General features: G+C 46.6%; 1 protein-coding gene across 3 annotated transcripts in view; it reads right to left on the reverse strand.

The window, feature by feature from the left end:
• Window positions 1-10,689: 10,689 nt before the first annotated feature.
• The window catches only part of LOC311145978 (connector enhancer of kinase suppressor of ras 1-like), a 91,427-nt gene continuing 87,343 nt past the window's right edge, over window positions 10,690-14,773 (reverse strand). Inside the window, exons 18-20 of one of the 3 annotated variants that reach the window (XM_084182391.1) lie at window positions 14,356-14,461; window positions 13,468-13,649; window positions 10,690-11,976 (exon numbers count right to left, since the gene is read on the reverse strand). In XM_084182391.1, coding sequence (XP_084038517.1) covers window positions 11,581-11,976; window positions 13,468-13,649; window positions 14,356-14,461 — 684 coding nt within the window. In that variant the 3' untranslated portion in view covers window positions 10,690-11,580. Of the gene's footprint in view, window positions 11,977-13,467; window positions 13,653-14,322; window positions 14,462-14,773 lie in introns of all 3 variants that reach the window. The other 2 variants (XM_084182390.1, XM_084182392.1) reach the window with 2 other exon arrangements.

Consider the following 14,773-nt stretch of genomic DNA (forward strand, 5'->3'; position numbering starts at 1 on the left):
GATACTCGTTGCCTCTGATTGAGAACCACACTGGCCAACATAGAAACACAATACTAGAAATACGACATAGAACAAAAACACATAGACTCTACACACCCTGGCTCAACATAAAAGAGTCCCTAGAGCCAGGGCGTGACAGTACCCCCCCCCCAAAGGCGCGGACTGCGACCGCGCCTGAACATAACCGAACAGGGGAGGGCTGGGTGGGCATTCCTCCTCGGAGGCGGTTCCGGCTCCGGGCTTGACCACCACCCTCCAACAATCCCCCCGTAGCGCCCCTGGTCCGGTCTGGCCCCGCTGGCTGGAGCTGGACTGGACATCGTTGGAGCGGATTGCTTAGGCTCCAGTGTGGAGCAGCTGACCGGTACCTGACCAGGCACCGGTGAACCGGGCACGGGCTGTGCCGGACTGACGACACGCACCCCAGGCTTGGTGCGGGAAGCAGGAATGGGCCGGACCGGGCTGACGACGCGCACCCCTGGCTTGGTGCGGGGAGCAGGAACGGGCCGGCGACACGCACCATAGGCTTGGTGCGGGGAGCAGGAACAGGCCGGGCCGGGCTGGCGACGCGCACCATAGGCTTGGTGCGGGGAGCAGGAACAGGCCGGGCCGGGCCGGCGACGCGCACCATTGGCTTGGTGCGGGGAGCAGGAACGGGCCGGACCGGGCCGGCGACGCGCACCATAGGCTTGGTGCGGGGAGCAGGAACAGGCCGGGCCGGGCCGGCGACGCGCACCATTGGCTTGGTGCGGGGAGCAGGAACGGGCCGGACCGGGCCGGCGACGCGCACCATAGGCTTGGTGCGGGGAGCAGGAACAGGCCGGGCCGGGCCGGCGACGCGCACCATAGGCTTGGTGCGGGGAGCAGGAACAGGCCGGGCCGGGCTGGCGACGCGCACCATAGGCTTGGTGCGGGGAGCAGGAACAGGCCGGGCCGGGCCGGCGACGCGCACCATTGGCTTGGTGCGGGGAGCAGGAACGGGCCGGACCGGGCTGTGGAGATGGATTGGAGGCCTGGAGCGAAGAGCTGACACAACCCGTCCTGGCTGAATGCCTACCTTCACACACTCTGTGTGAGGCATCAGCACAGGACGTACCGGGCTGTGTGTACACGTACTGGCATAACAAGACGTGACACTGGCGCAGGATATCCGGGACCGAGGAGGGGCACTGGAGGCCACGAGCGCTGAGCCGGCACACTCCGTCCTGGCTGCCTGCCCACCTTCGCACGAATGTGCGGGGTGCTCGCACAGGACGTACCGGACTGTGCCGGACCACTCGCGGTACAGTACGCAGCTCCGCATACCTCGGAACCTGCCCAGTCTCACGCTGCCATGCCTGAGTCTGGGGAGTTGGCTCTGCTCTACCTCTAGGCTCCGCCAACCTCCCCTCCGGCCCCCCAAACCCGGTGGCCTCCTCTCCTAATCCCCAAACTCGCCCTGTAGCTGCCTGCAGCAGCCCCGTCGTCCATGCAGTGTGCCCCCCCTAAAAATGTCTTGGGGTTGCCTCTTGCGTGTCCGACGTTGACCCGTTTGGCGCCGCTGCTCCTCTCTACGGCGCGCCTCCACCGTCTCTTCCCACAGACGCCGATCCATCCCGGCCTGTATCTCCTCCCAAGTCCAGGACCCTTTCCCGTCCAATATCTCCTCCCATGTCCAGGCTGCCTGCTCCTGGACACGCTGCTTGGTCCTGGTTTGGTGGGATCTTCTGTCAAGATCGTCGAAGGAGGAGGACCAAGGCGCAGCATGGAATGCAAACATATTTTATTAATTAACTGATTTCACGAACAAAACAACAAACGATAACGTGACGTCCTCGGTCTAACACAAACCAACACGGAACAAGATCCCACAAACACTGTGGGAAAACTGGCTGCTTAAGTCTGGTTCCCAATCAGAGACAACAAGCAACAGCTGATACTTGTTGCCTCTGATTGAGAACCACACTGGCCAACATAGAAACACAATACTAGAAATACGACATAGAACAAAAACACATAGACTCTACACACCCTGGCTCAACATAAAAGAGTCCCTAGAGCCAGGGCGTGACAGTTCCGTTCAACACATGTTTTACTCGTTTAATGTTACCACAGCTTTGATTGCCATTGCTAAGAGAACACTTTAGAACTTTAGTGGTTTTCACGATAGCTGAACAGTGGTAGCCTAATAGAGACCAGGGTAGCTGAGTGGGAATTGCCATGCTTTGTTGTTGGTTCTGTTGTAAACAAATTGGAGTTTGGTTTGAAATGTAAACAATAATGAGATTACTACATTTTCCTGACAGTAACATATTCCACTCAGCTATTCTTCAAACTGCTGATGTTCTACTCAAAACTGTCCTGTCATCTTTACTTCTTTCTTTATAAACATATGGCCCAACTTCTTTGCTTTTGTACCTTAGGAGCAAAACCTTCACTCTACTGTTCACTCTACTGTTGTTATTGGTACTAGGCTACAATGTTGCACCACTCACCTACTGCTCTGCCAATACTGTTTGAAGGTAGGTAAATGGCACAAGAAAATAGGTAAGTGGTGGGAGACAGTATAGCCAAGTGGTGCAAGACAGTAGGAAAGTACACTAAGTTCTTCATTGTGGTCAAGGGACATATCCAGGGCAGCAGGTTCAGTACTGTTGCAGTAGTCATGGTCAGGAGGACAGTCCAATTCCACAGAAGGATCATTCATGGTTTCTGTGTTGGGACGCTCGGTCCTTTCCCAAACTCCGGGCCATGGGGCTGGAAGACTGAAATTGTTCCATTGAAACAGCACTGGAACAGCTCCCTTCTTCAGACGTCTGCGCTCAGCTGGAGTCGGAGGCTCTATCACATCTTCACTTAGAAAGTGTCGGCTGCAGACTCGTGTGTTTGTTGTAAGAAAGTTGACTCGTCGAATGTTAATCACCCATCGTTTATGTAATTCACTGTCTTTGGGAAAAGTAAAAAAACTAACAGAAGAATTGCATCTGGCAGACACTGTACATTGCGGCACACAGCAGTGATGGCTGGAAGAGCTGTCATCCCGTTTTTGAAAGGACACTTTCGTACGTTTACACGTCATCGTGTTATAAGTCAAGACGAAGTATTACAAGTAAAAACATTAACATAAACATTAAGATAAACAACAACAACAACGAAAATTAACCGTTTCGGATGTTTTTGACGACAAGCATTCAATGCTAGCATACGGTAGCACAGCATTCTACGATAACCGGAAGTTTACATTCATCCTGATATTTAATCGGAAATACGTCATGCTCGCCTGTGCATATCGCCTATTCTGAACGCATGGCAGTAGCTAACTGTAGCTAACTAACCAGCGAACCTCTGTAGCTAGCCAGCAAGCTTGCAAGCAACACTAAAGGGATTGTAACGTGTCAGCACAACTCTAGCCAAACAAAAAATTGTTTAAATATTAGCTAGCTAGCTAGCATTTATGAGGTGGTCAGCCACATCTGAACATAATCCGACCACAATGCGACTGTTGTGCGTTTAGAACTGCGTTTTTAATGCTATCTTTGTATTCTGATAGCAGAAGTCACATGTACAGCGCCTTCAGAAAGTATTCATACCCCTTGACTTATTCCACATTTTGTTGTGTTACAGCCTAAAGTCTACAGCCATCTACACACAATACCCCGTAATTTTTTTTTTTTTTACAAATGTATTGAAAATGAAATACAGAAATATTTCATTTACATAAGTATTCACACCCCTGAGACAATACTTTGTAGAAGCACCTTTGGCAGCAATTACAGCTGTGAGTGTTTCTTGGTAAGTTTCTAAGAGTTTTGCACACCAAGTTGGTTGTCGATCATTTCTAGACAGCCAGATTTAAAGTCTTGCCATAGATTTTCAAGCTGATTTAAGTCCAAACTAACTAGGCCACTCAGGAACATTCAATGTCGTCTTGGTAAGCAACTCCAGTGTATATTTGGCCTTGTGTTTTAGGTTATTGTCCTGCTGAAAGGTGAATTTGTCTCCCAGTGTCTGTTGGATAGCAGACTGAACCAGGTTTCCTCTAGGATCTTGCCTGTGCTTAGCTCTATTCCGTTTATTTTTATTTAAAAAAACTCCCTAGTGCTTGCTGATGACAAGCAAACCCATAACATGATGCAGCCACCACCATGTTTGAAAATATGAAAGGAAAGGGTGAAAGGGGGATACCTAGTCAGCAATACATTCAACTGAAATGTATCTTCCGCATTTAACCCAACCCCTCTGAATCAGAGAGGTGCGGAGAGGGTTGCCGAAATCGACATCCACGTCTTCGGCGCCCGGGGAACAGTGGGTTAACTGCCTTGCTCAGGGGCAGAACGACAGATTTTTACCTTGTCAGCTCTGGGATTCGATCCAGCAGGATTGGTACTCAGTGATCTGTTGTATTGGATTTGCCCCAAACATAATAATTTTCTTTGCCACATTTTTTGCAGTCTTACTTTAGTGCCTTAGGAATTTGACCTAGAAAGACTCAAATCTGTAATCGCTGCCAAAGGAGATTCTTACATGTAGTGACATGTTTTCACTTAGTCATTATGGGGTATTGTGTGTACATGGGTGAGAAAATAAATATATTTGGGTATGAATCATTTCTGAAGGCACTGTAGGTGTTGGGCTTTATAGATTGCAGAACATATTGGGCTTTAGCTGAGATTATTCTTGACAGAGTGATGTATATTTTTCCAGGCCTAAATTGTCTCCATCATTCATACTCGCTGTCGATAATTCTAATGTTATAACTTCTAATAGTAACTGCATCCACTGGCGGATTGGGAGAGAGTGAGGTAATTGCCATCTAAGAGCCAACATCTTTTTTGCGGCAGTGCTGCCTGCCAGTAGCAATAGTATCGGATTGATTGAGAGATTCAAGGAGCTATCATCGTTAAGTAACATAGCAGATGCAAAACATTGAATACTTACATTACTGCACTTCGAAATGAACTTTCTACCTTTGTCCCCAAAGCATTTAACTGCAGGGCACTCCCACATCATACGAAGCATTCATGTAATCAAAACAAGTACATTAAGACCTCCTAAGCTGGTCTTAACCTAAGACTTTATTTTCAGGGTTTATCCCAAAACCCTATTCTTTCCCCCCATAGGAATGGCTGAACGAACCGGAGGTAACTAATTTCTGGCTGGTGAGCTCTATAAGCCGCTAAGTTAGCACAAGCTGCCTCAAGAACTGACGATAAAGAAAGCCAATTTTAGGCTGCTTGTGGTATATTTTAGTCAATCGAGCCCTTAACGAACATCCTGTTGTTTTGAAACCGGCAGACAAACAGGGTAATTATGACTGAAAGGTGCTGAAGTGTCTTTAGACACAAGGTGGATTTGTAAAGATATGTGCTACCACACAAGGTGGATTTGTACAGATATGTGCTACCACACAAGGTGGATTTGTAAAGATACAGTGGGGAGAACAAGTATTTGATACACTGCCAATTTTGCAGGTTTTCCTACTTACAAAGCATGTAGAGGTCTGTAATTTTTATCATAGGTACACTTCAACTGTGAGAGACGGAATCTAAAACAAAAATCCAGAAAATCACATTGTATGATTTTTAAGTAATTAATTTGCATTTTATTGCATGACATAAGTATTTGATACATCAGAAAAGCAGAACTTAATTTTTGGTACAGAAACCTTTGTTTACAATTACAGAGATCATACGTTTCCTGTAGGTCTTGACCAGGTTTGCACACACTGCAGCAGGGATTTTGGCCCACTCCTCCATACAGACCTTCTCCAGATCCTTCAGGTTTCGGGGCTGTCGCTGGGCAATACAGACTTTCAGCTCCCTCCAAAGATTTTCTATTGGGTTCAGGTCTGGAGACTGGCTAGGCCACTCCAGGATCTTGAGACGCTTCTTACGGAGCCACTCCTTAGTTGCCCTGGCTGTGTGTTTCGGGTCGTGTTTCAGCCACGACCCATCTTCAATTCTTACTGAGGGAAGGAGGTTGTTGGCCAAGATCTTGCGATACATGGCCCCATCCATCCTCCCCTCAATATGGTGCAGTCGTCCTGTCCCCTTTGCAGAAAAGCATCCCCAAAGAATGATGTTTCCACCTCCATGCTTCACGGTTGGGATGGTGTTCTTGGGGTTGTACTCATCCTTCTTCTTCCTCCAAACACGGTGAGTGGAGTTTAGACCAAAAAGCTATATTTTTAGCTCATCAGACCACATGACATTCTCCCATTCCTCCTCTGGATCATCCAGATGGTCATTGGCAAACTTCAGACGGGCCTGGACATGCGCTGGCTTGAGCAGGGGGACCTTGCGTGTGCTGCAGGATTTTAATCCATGACGGCGTAGTGTGTTACTAATGGTTTTCTTTGAGACTGTGGTCCCAGCTCTCTTCAGGTCATTGACCAGGTCCTGCCGTGTAGTTCTGGGCTGATCCCTCACCTTCCTCATGATCATTGATGCCCCACGAGGTGAGATCTTGCATGGAGCCCCAGACCGAGGGTGATTGACCGTCATCTTGAACTTCTTCAATTTTCTAATAATTGCGCCAACAGTTGTTGCCTTCTCACCAAGCTGCTTGCCTATTGTCCTGTAGCCCATCCCAGCCTTGTGCAGGTCTACAATTTTATCCCTGATGTCCTTACACAGCTCTCTGGTCTTGGCCATTGTGGAGAGGTTGGAGTCTGTTTGATTGAATGTGTGGACAGGTGTCTTTTATACAGGTAACGAGTTCAAACAGGTGCAGTTAATATAGGTAATGAGTAGAGAACAGGAGGGCTTCTTAAAGAAAAACTAACAGGTCTGTGAGAGCCAGTATTCTTACTGGTTGGTAGGTGATCAAATACTTATGTCATGCAATAAAATGCAAATTAATTACTTAAAAATCATACAATGTGATTTTCTGGATTTTCGTTTTAGATTCCGTCTCTCACAGTTGAAGTGTACCTATGATAAAAATTACAGACCTCTACATGCTTTGTAAGTAGGAAAACCTGTAAAATCGGCAGTGTATCAAATACTTGTTCTCCCCACTGTATGTGCTACCACTTTGTCTTTCTGCTTGTTTTCTTGGCACTGCACAAAGAGCCTTTAGCCAAATCAGGAAGTTGTGCCAATAATAACCAACACATTCCTCTTCAAAATTCACACAGACTGTGAAAAGACACACACTGGCACCCGTCCTGTCCAATGACATTCACGAGTTGTTGTTTTCTCTGTGAGGTAACTATGACAGCAAGCGTCTTGGAAAACAATGAGGAGGAAATACAAGGAACTAAACAACATTAAAATCTGTCAGTGACATAAAACTTCAGAATAACTTTCTTACGGCACAGAAATGACTGAGAAATGACATGGTAAGATGGCAAACAGCAAAAACCTATTTGCTACTAGTAGAACTTGGTACTAGTAGAACTTGGTACTAGTAGAACTATGTTGTTCCTTATTTTTGTTGATTTCCAAAGTACAAGGTTCCAGTGGTGTAGCGCAGTTTCGCGAGGCCCCCCAAGGTGGCAGAGAGAAACATTTGCAGTTATATACATAGAGATTCTGTTAAATTACTTTTCTGTTAAATTACTTAGTAAATAATATACTACTTAATAAGTACTATTCTAATTCCTAATTCTATGGTGTTATAGCTAATCTCATGCTATTTTACACATTGCCATGAGGCTGAGAGAAAATGTTACAGTTTTAAAGCTACACTACATGGCCAAAAGTATGGATAAATTAAAAGTATGGATAAATTAGTGGATTCGTCCATTTCAGCCAGACCCGTTGCTGGCAGGTGTATAAAAATCGAGCGCACACACAGCCATGCAATCTCCATAGACAAACATTGGCAGTAGAATGGCCGTACTGAAGACCTCAGTGACTTTCTGGCACCGTCATACGATGCAACCTTTCCAACAAGTCAGTTCATCACATTTCTGCCCTGCTAGAGCTGCCCCGGTCAACTGTAAGTGGTTATTGTGAAGTGGAAACGTCTAGGAGCAACAACGGCTCAGCCGTGAAGTGGTAGGCCACACAAGCTCACAGAACGGGACCGCCAAGTGCTGAAGCGTGTAAAAATCGTCTGTCCTCGGTTGCAACATTCACTCCGAGTTCCAAACTGCCTCTGGGAGCAACGTCAGCACAAGAACTGTTGGTCCGGGGATTATTGAAATGGGTTTCCATGGCCGAGCAGCCGCACACAAGCTTATGATCACCATGTGCAATGCCAAGCGTTGGCTGGAGAGGTGTAAAGCTTGCCGCCATTGGACTCTGGAGCAGTGGAAACACGTTCTCTGGAGTGATGAATCACGTTTCACCATCTGGCAGTCCGACGGACAAATCTGGGTTTGGCGGATGCCAGGGGAACGCTACCTGCCCGAATGCATATTGCCAACTGTAAAGTTTAGTGGAGGAGGAATAATGGTCTGGGGCTGTTTTTCATGGTTCAGGCTCCTTAGTTCCAGTGAAGGGAAATTTTACGCTACAGCATACAATGACATTCTAGACGACTCTGTGCTTCCAACTTTGTGGCAACAGTTTGGGGAAGGCCCTTTCCTGTTTCAGCATGACCCAAAGCGAGGTCCATACAGAAATGATTTGCCGAGATCGGTGAGGAAGAACTTGACTGGCCTGCACAGAGCCCTGACCTCAACCCCATCGAACACCTTTGGGATGAATTGGAACACCGACTGCGAGCCAAGCGTAATTGCCCAACATTAGTGCCCGCCCTCACTAATGCTCGTGACTGAATGGAAGCAGCAATGTTCCAACATCTAGTGGAAAGCCTTCCCAGAAGTGTAGGCTGTTATAGCAGCAAATGGGGGACCAACTCCATATTAATGCCCATGATTTTGGAATTTCATGTTTGACGAGCAGGTGTCCACATACTATAATGTCCTGTAATAAAAATAAATAAAAATCATGGCTTATGACGTGTTCATATGCTATCTGGGGGGCCCACTGTTATCATGCTAATTCCAGCAGAGGTCAATAGTATTTACAGTGAGGGAAAAAAGTATTTGATCCCCTGCTGATTTTGTACGTTTGCCAACTGACAAAGACATGATCAGTCTATAATTTTAATGGTAGGTTTATTTGAACAGTGAGAGACAGAATAACAACAAAAAAATCTACAAAAACGCATGTCAAAAATGTTATACATTTATTTGCATTTTAAATGAGGGAAATAAGTATTTGACCCCTCTGCAAAACATGACTTAGTACTTGGTGGCAAAACCCTTTTTGGCAATCACAGAGGTCAGACGTTTCTTGTAGTTGGCCACCAGGTTTGCACACATCTCAGGAGGCATTTTGTTCCACTCCTCTTTGCAGATCTTCTCCAAGTCATTAAGGTTTCGAGGCTGACGTTTGGCAACTCGAACCTTCAGCTCCCTCCACAGATTTTCTATGGGATTAAGGTCTGGAGACTGGCTAGGCTACTCCAGAACCTTAATGTGCTTCTTCTTCAGTCACTCCTTTGTTGCTTTGGCCGTGTGTTTTGGGTCATTGTCATGCTGGAATACCCATCCATGACCCATTTTCAATGCCCTGCCTGTGGGAAGGAGGTTCTAACCCAAGATTTGACAGTACATGGCCCCGTCCATCGTCCCTTTGATGCGGTGAAGTTGTCCTATCCCCTTAGCAGAAAAACATAATGTTTCCACCTCCATGTTTGACGGTGGGGATGGTGTTCTTGGGGTCATAGGCAGCATTCCTCCTCCTCCAAACACGGCGAGTTGAGTTGATGCCAAAGAGCTCGATTTTGGTCTCATCTGACCACAACACTTTCACCCAGTTCTCCTCTGAATCATTCAGATGTTCATTGGCAAACTTCAGATGGCCCTGTATATGTGCTTTCTTGAGCAGGGGGACCTTGCGGGCGCTGCAGGATTTCAGTCCTTCACGGCGTAGTGTGTTACCAATTGTTTTCTTGGTGACTATGGTCCCAGCTGCCTTGAGATCATTGACACGATCCTCCCATGTAGTTCTGGGCTGATTCCTCACCGTTCTCATGATCATTGCAACTCCACGAGGTGAGATCTTGCATGGAGCCCCAGGCCGAGGGAGATTGACAGTTCTTTTGTGTTTCTTCCATTTGCGAATAATCGCACCAACTGTTGTCACCTTCTCACCAAGCTGCTTGGCGATGGTCTTGTAGCCCATTCCAGTCTTGTGTAGGTCTACAATCTTGTCCCTGACATCCTTGGAGAGCTCTTTGGATTTGGCCATGGTGGAGATTTTGGAATCTGATTGATTGATTGCTTCTGTGTACAGGTGTCTTTTATACAGGTAACAAGATGAGATTAGGAGCACTCCCTTTAAGAGTGTGCTCCTAATCTCAGCTCGTTACCTGTATAAAAGACACATGGGAGCCAGAAATCTTTCTGATTGAGAGGGGGTCAAATACTTATTTCCCTCATTAAAATGGAAATCAATTTATAACATTTTTGACATGTGTTTTTCTGGATTTTTTTGTTGTTATTCTGTCTCTCACTGTTCAAATAAACCTACCATTAAAATTATAGACTGATCATTTCTTTGTCAGTGGGCAAACGTACAAAATCAGCAGGGGATCAAATACTTTTTTCCCTCACTGTATCAAGGACAGGCAGTTCTGTAAAATAGTGCTACCAAAACCCTGTCAACACTTTAATCATAACTTATTACAGCAGTGAATGCAAAACAAAATTCCCATTTTCCGCAAGATAAATCTCAATAGAAATTTTTGAAATAATGGTATTGGCATTTTATTGACAGTTTCACCTGACCATCAGTTAGCACAATGGCTTCTTGAATGACAAACTGTTTGCAAATGAATGCGTTCATCATTTGTTCTTTACTGCATTCGACACATGCTCAGACACCAGTGAGGATCCCTACTGCTCAATCAGAATATATTTAATCAATATATTCAAGATGCATTGGGCAAACCAAGCCCACACACACACAGGCAGAGGTCTGGGAACAGTCTTACATGTTAACCTTATCAGGTTAAAATAAACAATGATTGTCTTTGAGCTATAATAATGTCATAATGTTGTCCATCAGGACCTTATTCTGTGCAAAAATATATACAATCTACGTTTAAAAAGTACAATACATTTTGTTAAGTGACATGTAACATTCTATGTACATAAGAGGCATCCAACACAGATATAATTTAGCTTTTAAATCTCCTTTAAAAATCTTAGCCATAGATATGCAACAGTAGAAAAGACAGTCCATAACATCCCATGAATACAGTATATATCTATCAACACAGAGGGACACTTGGAAAAATGGTTTGTTTTTTGTCATTTGAATACCGTAACTTGAATTCCGCAGGTTTGCCGTGATACAATTGGCTTGGATAGACAAACCCTGTCTTTCGTACATCAACAACAGTCAAAAAACGATTTAAAACAAAACCCCTGAGGGCCCAGTGTTTATCCTGACCACATCACCTGACCAGGAAAAACGCCATAACAAAATCACAGCTATTACTAAAGTCATGAATCACAGCTATAACTACAGCTATGAGTTTTTCCTGGTTAGGTCATATGGTCGAGAAACACTCCAGGCCCTAATCATAATTATCTGATGGTAAGTAGGGAAACCACCATCAGATCAGTCCAGTGGTGTCTCATATGTAGAAGTCATCTTCTGGGCTAGCTACGTTGTCTATGCTGCTCCCTGCAGTCGCCGTTTGCTCTGACTGTGGCTCAACATCTGAGTCGCCTGCTGCGTTCTTCATCGTGCTCGACAACGATGGCTCCGCGTCCACAAGCATCTCCCCGTCACCAAGGCTCAGTCCACATGCGCCCTCCGTTTCCACGGCAACCGCCTCCCCCATCTCCCCAGGAGACGATCCAGGGGGTGTGTCCTTTACCTTGGCTACAGCTTTAGCCCGTTGGACGGACAGTTTCTCGATCTCCAGGTGTAAGTCTTTGTTATGTTCTTTCCACTGGCGGTACTTCTGGGACGTCAGCGCAGAGTCCTCCAGCACCTTGTTTATGATTTGGAGCTCCGCCTCTTTATCCTAGAAGCACATTGAGAACAGATGGTCATTTACACATTGAGAAAATTAACATTTTAGCTCTTTCCTGAGTGGAGTGATTCACAGAAGGTTCACACAATGCAAAAAATCATACATAGGTGTTCAATGTTCATATTAGTACGCTATAGTTAGGGGCAGGAGTTTCTCCTGGTTACGTGGCCAGGGGCCAGGCAGGAGTTTCTCCTGGCTACGTGGCCTGGGGCCAGGCAGGAGTTTCCCCTGGCTAGGTGACCTGAGGCCAGACAGGAGTTTCTCCTGGCTAGGTGACCTGGGGCCAGGCAGGAGTTTCTCCTGGTCAGGTCACACAGTCAGGGCCATACCTATAAGCACTGCTATACACTGAGTGTACACAACATTAGGAACACCTGCTCTTTCCATGACATAGAATGTCCAGGTGAAAGCTATGATCTCTTATTGATGTCAACTGTTAAACCCACTTCAAATCAGTGTAGATGAAGGGGAGGAGACGAGTTAAAGAAGGATTTTTAAGCCTTGAGACAATTGAGACATGGATTGTGTATGTGTGCCATTCAGAGGGTGAATGGGCTAGACAGAAGATTGAAGTGCCTTTGAACGGGGTATGGTAGTAGGTGCCAGGCACACCGGTTTGAGTGTGTAAAGAACTGCAACGCTGCTGGGTTTTTCACGCTCAACAGTTTCCTGTGTGTATCAAAAATGGTCCACCACCCAAAGGACATCCAGCCAACTTGACACAACTGTGGGAAGCATTGGAGTCAACATGGGCCAGCATCCCTTTGGAACGCTTTCGACACCTTGTTGAGTCCATGCCCCGACGAATTGAGGCTGTTCTGAGGGCAAAAGGGAGGGTCTGGTGCAACTCAATATTAGAAAAGTGTTCTTAATGTTTGGTATACTCAGTGTAACTGTTCCTTTCACAACTTTCTAGGACATGAGGAAAACCACTTGTGGAAAGACCCCTTCTTTCAAAGACGACCCAATTTAGAGAATAACATTGGTTGAAGGCCACACTACTTAGAGAGAGGGCACTTGTATGAAAGAGAACACAATTAAGGGCATCACATCGGTCAAAGAAAGGTGAGACTACTTGTGGACTGAATCCCCATATGGTGAACTTATAACAATAAAAATAAATAATGTATTAAACTTGGCATAATCAAATCAAAACATTGCATGCTAGCCAGCTAACATTAGCTAGCTAGTTAGCCAAAAACCAACCGCCAACTTCAGTCTTGAAAATGTGCTGGATTCAAACTATTCAGACTATAATAATAAGCTAAATCAATAGTTAATTCATAAAACAAAAAGTTAGTAGGGAAAAATGCTATAAAAACAATTAATTATTACAAATATTTACAAAATGCCTTGGCGACCTCACGACCTCACGGCATCATGGCAACCAATACAATACAAAAGTGTAGCACCCAAAAGGAGCACATGATTGGGGACACTGCTTAGTTGGAGAGGCTTTAAGCTCTGAGGCTTGACCCTAACCTTGAGTGTGCTCTGCAGCGCGCGGAGTGTGTGGGCCTTCTCGTTGATGACCGGGTTGTTGTTGCGCCGGATGAAGGACTTTCGGAAGTGGTCGTGGGTCTGTGGCTGCTTTCTGCCGATCAGGGACACGCCGCCCTCCTTCAGCCCGTGGAACAGCACGCCCATCTCATCCTCCGGAGCTCCTGCTGGGGGGAGGAAGGGAGGGGGGAGAGAGATGTTGCGGCTGTAATTCACTTTTGGCATTGTATGTTTTCAAGATATCAGGACACATAATGAAGTAAGACACAAACCCATTTTATTATTGCTAATGGCATATTTGAACACATTGGGGAGAGACAGGCAAACAACAGGGAAGAGAGAGACAGGCAGACAACAGGGAAGGGAGAGACAGGCAGACAACAGGGAAGGGAGAGACAGGCAGACAACAGGGAAGGGAGAGACAGGCAGACAACAGGGAAGGGAGAGACAGGCAGACAACAGGGAAGGGAGAGACAGGCAGACAACAAGGAAGAGAGAGACAGGCAGACCACAGGGAAGGGAGAGACAGGCAGACCACAGGGAAGGGAGAGACAGGCAGACAACAGGGAAGGGAGAGACAGGCAGACAACAGGGACGGGAGAGACAGGCAGACAACAGGGAAGGGAGAGACAGGCAGACAACAGGGAAGGGAGAGACAGGCAGACAACAGGGAAGGGAGAGACAGGCAGACAACAGGGAAGGGAGAGACAGGCAGACAACAGGGAAGGGAGAGACAGGCGAAGCCTCCAGAACATTGGAGCAATCTGGGAGAAAATAAAAAGTATCCATCAATGGATCACTAGCTAATTGAATCCCCCTAAATGACTCTTCTGTCACCTTGTGGCGATACAGAGAGGTGCTCTACTGTACCCGGGCTTCTGCTGCGTCCTGGGGGTGGAGCGGGAACCTGAACCTTGTTCTTCTTCTCCTTCTCCTTCTCCTTCTTGGCCCGAGGCAGTGTATTGGACAGGGTTTTCTGGTGTCCAACACACACAACATATTAGATTAGTATGGAACCTTGCTTTTTTTATGAGTGGACGGTAAGAGGGGGTCGGAGAGAGAGAAAGAGAGAGAGGTGGGGAAGGGTGTGAGCGAGAGAGAGGGAGAGAAGGAGAGAGGTGGGGAAGGGTGTGAGCGAGAGAGAGGAAGAGAAGGAGAGAGGTGGGGAAGGGTGTGAGAGAGGGAGAGAAGGAGAGAGGTGGGGAACGGTGTGAGAGAGAGAAGGAGAGAGGTGGGGAAGGGTGAGAGAGAGAGAGAGAGAAAGAGGGAGAGAAAGAGAGAGAGGGGG

The sequence above is a fragment of the Coregonus lavaretus genome, assembly GCF_964263955.1.
Source record: "Coregonus lavaretus genome assembly, chromosome: 18".
In the NCBI taxonomy this organism is placed as follows: Eukaryota; Metazoa; Chordata; class Actinopteri; order Salmoniformes; family Salmonidae; genus Coregonus; species Coregonus lavaretus.